The 7,275-nt window shown below is 44.1% G+C and overlaps 1 protein-coding gene across 1 annotated transcript; it reads left to right on the top strand.

Moving 5' to 3' along the window:
- Positions 1-326: 326 nt before the first annotated feature.
- Positions 327-6,864, top strand: LOC111770810 (uncharacterized). The gene is made up of 2 exons (XM_023630151.2): positions 327-373; positions 2,104-6,864. Exon 2 carries the CDS (start codon positions 4,605-4,607, stop codon positions 5,367-5,369), a length of 765 nt encoding a protein of 254 aa, XP_023485919.1. The 5' UTR covers positions 327-373; positions 2,104-4,604; the 3' UTR covers positions 5,370-6,864.
- The last annotated feature ends 411 nt before the right edge of the window (positions 6,865-7,275 follow it).

Below are 7,275 nucleotides of genomic sequence, written 5' to 3'. Positions count from 1 at the left end.
TTCCAATGCCCAAGTCTACAGGATGGTCCCCTATGACCGTGGTTGTTAGTCTAGGTCAGGAGGCACGGTGGGGAATCATGACGCTCTGTGAAATGAGCTATGAAGTACTGATGCATTTAATTCCACTTAGAAACACCGTCCCTGTGCCCAGAGAAAAAGGGACTTTATTATACGCAATATAAAGTAACCACTAGGAGAACACATGGAAAGCAACGTGCCATGTCAAGCACGAGTGACTATTTCTGAACGGTTCTATGGCTCATCTTTTGCCACATGGTGACTCATTTTTTCACAAGCCAGCAAGCAGCAACAGATGCCCAACCTGTGCACGAAATTTAGTGGAGAGAATTTTGAAGTGAAAAACTGGAACCCAGTGAGTTTTTCTCCTATAAATTGATACATTTATGTCTGCTGAAGGAACACCTCAGAAAAACTCTAGAGTTGGGCTGGAGATTCCTTTTTCTTGAGGAAATCCACTTGCTTCAAGCCTTGAAATTTTGGCCAGGAAGTCCCTAAATAGACACTAATTCTTCCATGCGTGTGGGGCGGGTGGGGTGGGGGGGTGCGATATATGAATTATCACTGAGTTTTTTAGAGTGGCACAGAGTATTTTAAAGTTATCTAAAATTGGGCAACGAAATTCTTAGGCATGAGGTAAGCAGAGTGTTTAAATGGTATAAAACTAAAATTTCAAAGAGTACAGGAAAATAGCAGTTTTCATTTATGTAGCGCTAAGTATATTTATTTTATTTTTATAGTGTTTACATATGTTACAATTTTGTGTTTTATTTTGTATTATGTATATTATATTTATTTAGCTATAATAAATTTTACATTTTATATTTATATATCACATATTTTATATTAAACAAAGATGGATATGTTTTAGAGTGGACTGCCACTCAGATGCTACAATATAAAAATATGATTGCATTAAGTGGAAAAGCACAGGACAAAAATGAATAAAGCCTGAAAACTATTTTATAGAAAAGGAAATGGTATATATACATCATAAAATGTTTACCTTTGATGGTAGAATTGGGTGATTTTTATTTTCTTCTACATGTCATATTTTTATTTTTCATATTTTCCACAAAGAACATGTGTATTACTTGTGTAATCAGGAAAAATATATAATTCACTGCCAAATTTTCCATGCAGTTTTCTGTTTACTTTACTTAATTACATTTATAAATCTATTTTCTACCTGATGTTATAAGCTTCTGGCAAAACCATAAACAGAGCTTTTCAGGGTCAACAAGTCCTATTGCCAAGGGAACACCATTTCCCATCTTGAGATCTGTTATTATGTTCCTCCTTAATCTGGCTCTCAAATTCTGTTTGCATTATTCCCTGCAAACACTCCTCTAGCTAAAAGGACCTTCATGTATGCATGACTCTTTCATCATATAGTGAGTAATTGATGTTAATTCCAAGGAGCTTTTTTAGATAGTCTCAGATATATTTGCTCTAGTATTTCAAAATAACAAAGTATTTGATCCCTTTTAAGCTTTCTACACTGTGGGACAGGACTGTGGCATTCAAGGGTGTGTCTTTCTTGGCAAGGTTTAAAATGTGAGCTCCCCTAAAGAGTAAAGAATAGTTACTAAATTGTAACCCCCCCCTCCCCCCCACCAAATTCTGACGCCCATTCCTCATCCCGGGTGCCAGGTCTCTCATCCAGGGAACTTGCTAGAAGCAGTGGCAGTGGCCATATTTGACTGAGGTGTTATGAGGAAAGTCCCACCAGGGTCAGCCCCCTACTTTAGGAGAGATGGTTGAAATCAACTGGAAACACAAATTCCTTTTTACCTCCTCTTGAGACTTTCATTAAGAGTGTTTATTCTTTCATTTCATCCAAGAGTATTTATTCTTGGATGATGGGGATTAAGGAAAAAGGTATTTCAGATGTTGGTACAGGACCAGACATTGAAATGCTGGCTTTGAGTTTGTGATGAAATTAAGTAATGCACACTTGTAGAAGATCTGTTTAATCCTTCTAGTTAGGGATCTTGTTAACTAGAAACAGGCTTTCTTATTGAGATTTGTGAGCAAGGCTTCGGTTGTCTTTGCTTAACATTTTCTCTCCCAAAATACTTTTAGGACGATCGTCTTCAACAATTCTTTACAGTGGTACGATGAGAGAGATGAGGATTTCCTCCCATTTGGAGGCAGTGAATCCAAGAACAAAAAGGGAGGTGAGTTTCCAGGAGGCAAAGTATGGTCAGACCTGAAAACTCAGAGGACAGGCCACCTCTTCTCTTGCTGAGCACTGATCATACCACCACATGCCCACCCCATCCCAACACGGCCAGATCAGAGTGTTTGCACACCGGCCTGAAGTTTGCTGTGATGTCAGCACTGCCATAGTAACAGGGTATGAACGAATTGGTCATACCTGTGCCCAGACTATGCTCATATAGGACCAGTCCAAAAATCAAATAGTAGGATCTTTTCCTCATCTGTATGTAAGGATGGCCCCATCCACACCTCATGTTGCAAAGTTCTCCTGAGACAAAGCCTGGAACAGAGACTTGTTGATTACCAAGTACCAGAGTTATCATCATCATCACTGTTATTTTTATAAAGTCTGGCCTTTGCGTAGGTACAACGAGAAAGGCAGCCAGAATTTCTTCCACACAACTTGAAAGTGAAGGAAATCATTAATTTGGTTCCTGTAGACAAGTAGTCCTAATTGATCGAGACTCAAAATATACAGTCTGGACTTTTTCAGTTGATCGAATATGCAAGTAATTAACTTTTCTTTATCTTGGATCCAAAAATAACTAGAATGACGTTGAACAGAAAAATTCAGTGGTTCTGAGTTACTCGACAAGCCATAGTCCTCCACAAGAAACAGAGAACCTGGGAACAGGCACCCCGACTTATCCTTTATGGCCATACCATAGCCTGGAAAAATAGAGCTACGCAAAGTTTTCATTTTTCAGAATCCTGTGTAGAATCCACATGAGACACATGGTATATTTAATATGCCTGGGTCTTAGGGACCAGGGCTGGCTATAGGAGGGGCATTCCCATCTCTGTGGGCTGTGGAATAGAGAAAAAGGAAGTTGAAGGAGGGAGGGGATTCAAGGAGGGGCTGTGAGAGGTGGGTAGAGGAAAAGAGCCCTCTGCCCAGGTAAAATCTCGAATCAAGACGAGACAAGACTAAGTTGGGGATTTTCAAGTCGCCCAGAGACTCCACAGGAATTGAGACAGCAAAACCCAGTGTAATGGGTTGAATAGTGTCCCCCAAAAGTTCATGTCCATTGGAAACCAAATAAGAAGATGATCTTGTTTGGGAACAGGGTCTTTGCAGATGTAATTAATTAAGAACTGAGATGAGATCATACTGGATTAGCATTGGTCCTAAATCCAGTGACTGGTATCCTTGAAGAGGAGACAGCACACAGAGACATAGAGAAGCCTTGTGAAGATGGAGGCAGAGACTGGCATGATGCAGCTACGAGCCAAGGAGTGCTGGGAGCCACCAGAGGCTGGGAGAGGGCAAGGAAGCAGCCCTCCCTAGAGCCTTCGAAGGGAGCATGGCCATCTGTTGCCTTGATTTTGGAGTTCTGGCCTACAGAATTATAAGAGAATAAATTTCTGTTGTTTTAAGCCACCAGATTTGGGAAATGTAGAGACAGAGTTTTTCACAGAAACCTATGGGGGACCTCAAGGGCCAGAAGCTGTTCAAGCACTGAGCTAGTTCAGACATTACAACGGCCAGAAAGAGGAAGGACCTAGCCTGAACCACAGCTTGACTACAATGGGAGGAAATGGATACGGTTGAGAAATTATTGGTAAAACTCTTTATTTTAACAAAGTTGAAACCATAAAGCCCTTTGACTCCCTAAACATTTTAGTATTTCCTGACCATAGTACAATGACGGAAATTGGAATTTAACGTTGACACGATGCTTATCTAATCCATTGTCCATATTCAAACTTTGTCAATTTTTCACATACTGTCATCTCTAACTAATTTTCCCTCTGGCCCAGGATCTATTCCACGATCATGTGTCGCAGTTCGTTGTCATGTCCCCTGAGTCTCCTTGGCTCTGAAACAATTCCTCTCCCTTTCTTATCTTTCATGACCTTCATAGTTTTGAAGCACAGGGGGCAGTAGCTGTGTAGAATGTCCCTCACTCCAGGTTTGTGTGGTATTTCTTCATCATTAGATTCCAGTTATGCATGTTTGGCAGGAAAACCACAGAAATGATGCTGTGTTTTTTTCTGTGCATCATATCAGGAGGCATGTGATGTTGGCCTGTCCCAATATTATTTCTGTCAACTTTTATCAGTGGATTAAGAGGGTACACACTATGGATCTCTTCATTAAGTTACTATGTTTCTCTCCACCATCAGCCCTGTCCACCTCCTTCAGTGTCTGGACAAGCGAGATCAATTTCTACTTTCAGAGCTAAGTTAGGAATCTGTTTGCTAGAACCTGCTGGTCTACCCTCCCCCAGCTCAACTAACCAGCCCTGGTTACCGGGCGCCTGTTCACCTTAAAGATGGAGCACTCCACAGGGTTCTGAGTGGTCAGTTGTGGCCACAGGACACTGGTACTCGGAGGCAGAGCAGTGGAGCCCTCCCCAGCTATGGGGGGCCTGCTGCCTGCCAGGGCATCTGCTGTCCAGCTGATTCTGGGGCGCCTGTGGGGGGCTCTGCAGGGGATTTCTGGAAGTGTGAGACACATCCTGGCTCTCCCTGCATTCCCCTGGGAGACCCTGGTGGGTACCGTGGTGCCGGTGCTGATAGTACAGAGACGACACGCTTTACGGAGTGTGAAGGCACTGGGCAAAAGATGTTCTGCAACGACAGGAGCCTGTGACACCCACAGGCCGCCTGGGATGAAGGCCAGTGCTCTCTCGTTACAAGTCTTGTGCACATCAGCAATAAATACAGACCTGAGCAAGTGGTCACTTCAGGCCGCTGTCCACCTTCTGGAAGAACTACAGAAGAGCCAGCCTCCTAAACCTTCCCGAGTGACTGACGAAAGACCCACCTTAAAAGCATCAGAGAAGGACGCAGGACAATTTCATAAGAAAACAACGGATGATTTGAATGAAAACACTCATTTTCCAGAAAGAGTGGAACTGCTTGAACAAGGAATTCTGAGATGGAAGCAGAGAGTCCAAGAAAAGGAGAAGGAGAAAGAAAGGTGGGAAAGGTCGAACGCACAAAGGAAGCAGGCCCTGAAAGACCAACTCAGCCGACTACAGGCCGTGGCTGAAAGCCTGCGGGAGAGCATCCTCTCGCCGGATCTCCTGGGAGACCGTGTGGATGGCAGGAACTCGGATATGGAGCAGAAGACGGAAGCAGAACTGGAGATCAATCCATCCGTGCGTCAGCAGTTGGTGTGAAGGGAACCACTGATGATGCTGACTTCGATGTGCCCCTTCAGAGTCCTGAAGAGCAACGTCAAGGAACAGCCAGACAACTGAGGGAAGAGGAGCAAATGAATGTAGAGCTTATGGAAGGAACAGCGAGTCTTGAAACCGAGGAAGCATCTTTGCAGCATGAAAATTCAAAGCTTGAAAGTGAGATTCAGTTGCTGAAGCTGAAGCTTCAAAATCTGCCTAAATTCCATGAAGATCATTCAAAGCAACTTCAGAAAAAAATTGTTTGAGGTGGAAACTTGCTGCTTAGAAATTGAGAAGACTCTCCCTGGTGTGTATAGAAACATGACCTCCACCTGTCAGACCTGCAACCTCTACAAGCAGATGGAGGAAGACACGCACAGAGAAGTGGAGAGAAACACTGCCTCCACCCGCAAGGAGATCCTCTTCTGGTGGAAAAGAGCTCAGGAAAGCTGGATGGCAGCCGTGTTGACCTAGAGAGCTCAAGGAGCTAAGAAGAGAAAATGACCGCACCAGGCAAATGCTGCCCAAGGTCGAGTCCACGTCTCGGGCTTTCCCAAGTGGCTCTTTGTCTCCAGCTGCTCCATCTGCAGCCCCCAGAGGCCTGGAGGGGTGGGGGGATCCCCGGGGTCATGAGGGCCCCCAGCAAGGAGGAGGGTCCTGCCGTGAGCGCGCAGAGATCTGGGGTCACCTGTGGCTTTGACTCGGCTCACTGCAGCTGGGTCCTGAACCCCTGCAACCACGCAGACCACCTGCACGGGTTTCTGTTAGAGTTCTGTTGGCTGATCTCTTGTTCGTTAAGCTGCTGTTGCTAGACTGATGCCACAATTCCTCTCGTTAGCAGAGCATTGCGACTTTACGGGAGTATTATTTAAATACAGATTTGTTAATATAACTCTCGTGAATACATCATTTCCCCCTCAGACCTTTTAGAATTATAGACTGTGTGTATCACATTTTGATTTAAATTAAATGTCTGCTATTACTTAAACCATCCTCTAAGTCCGACGAGGATAAAGACATCTAAAACAATACAGACCATTTCTGTATGCTATGGCATTAATGCAAGTCTGTAGAAGTAGCTTAATATTTACCTGAATTAATTTTGGCTGGTTTTAAAAACAACACAAAAAAAACCCAAACAAAGCAACGCCCTATTCAAACTACACAAGATTTTTATTAGTTTGATCCTAAATTCATAGTTTAGAAAACTTAAGATTTTGCAACCACTTCTTTCTTGCTTTGTATTTTTTCTTAATCTTTGTTCTTTTGTTTAAGATACTGTTTGTTGTTTAATATTTCTAAATTTTATGCAGTCAAAATAAAAAAGTTTTCTCTTGATGGCAAACACACACACACACACATACTCTCTCTCACACACACCTCAATGCAGATTAAAGCCACCTTTAGTTGTGTTGGGAGTACCTGAGGAAAATGTAAAAATAGGGTCGCAAATCTTAAAAGATATTTTTAAATAAATAAGTAAATGAAAAGAAAACTTGTGTGCATATAACTGATACACAGAAAAAGCTTCCTAAATCACAGGCGCAGGGGAGGAGAGCTGCCTGGCGTCTCAGAAGGATTCCAACGAGACGCGCTTCCCTTCCGGAGATGAAGCGCTTCCCCGGCCATGACAGGGGGGAGGGAAGGACCAAGGGTGGGCGCTCCCAGTGCTACCCACAGGGGGAGTTGTTCCCAGCCCGGGGCTGGAGGGAGGAGGGGAAGTGGTGTTGTCCGTCAGGGTCCAGCGAGGGGCTGTCCCGGGAACAGGGGAAACTGCCCGCGCCCGCTGTCCTGTCCTCCCGTTTCCTGCAGGAGCATGGGCAGCCCCCCAGAGGCCTGGGTGGTGCAGGCGGGGCAGCGCGACCCCGGCACAGAGCAGGCGGGAAAAGGGCCCAGAAGGACTGCG

This window comes from Equus caballus, chromosome 26, assembly GCF_041296265.1.
Source record: "Equus caballus isolate H_3958 breed thoroughbred chromosome 26, TB-T2T, whole genome shotgun sequence".
NCBI classification, from domain to species: Eukaryota; Metazoa; Chordata; class Mammalia; order Perissodactyla; family Equidae; genus Equus; species Equus caballus.
The sequence above is the reverse complement of the archived record's forward strand: the minus strand, read 5'-3'. Positions and strand labels throughout refer to the sequence as shown.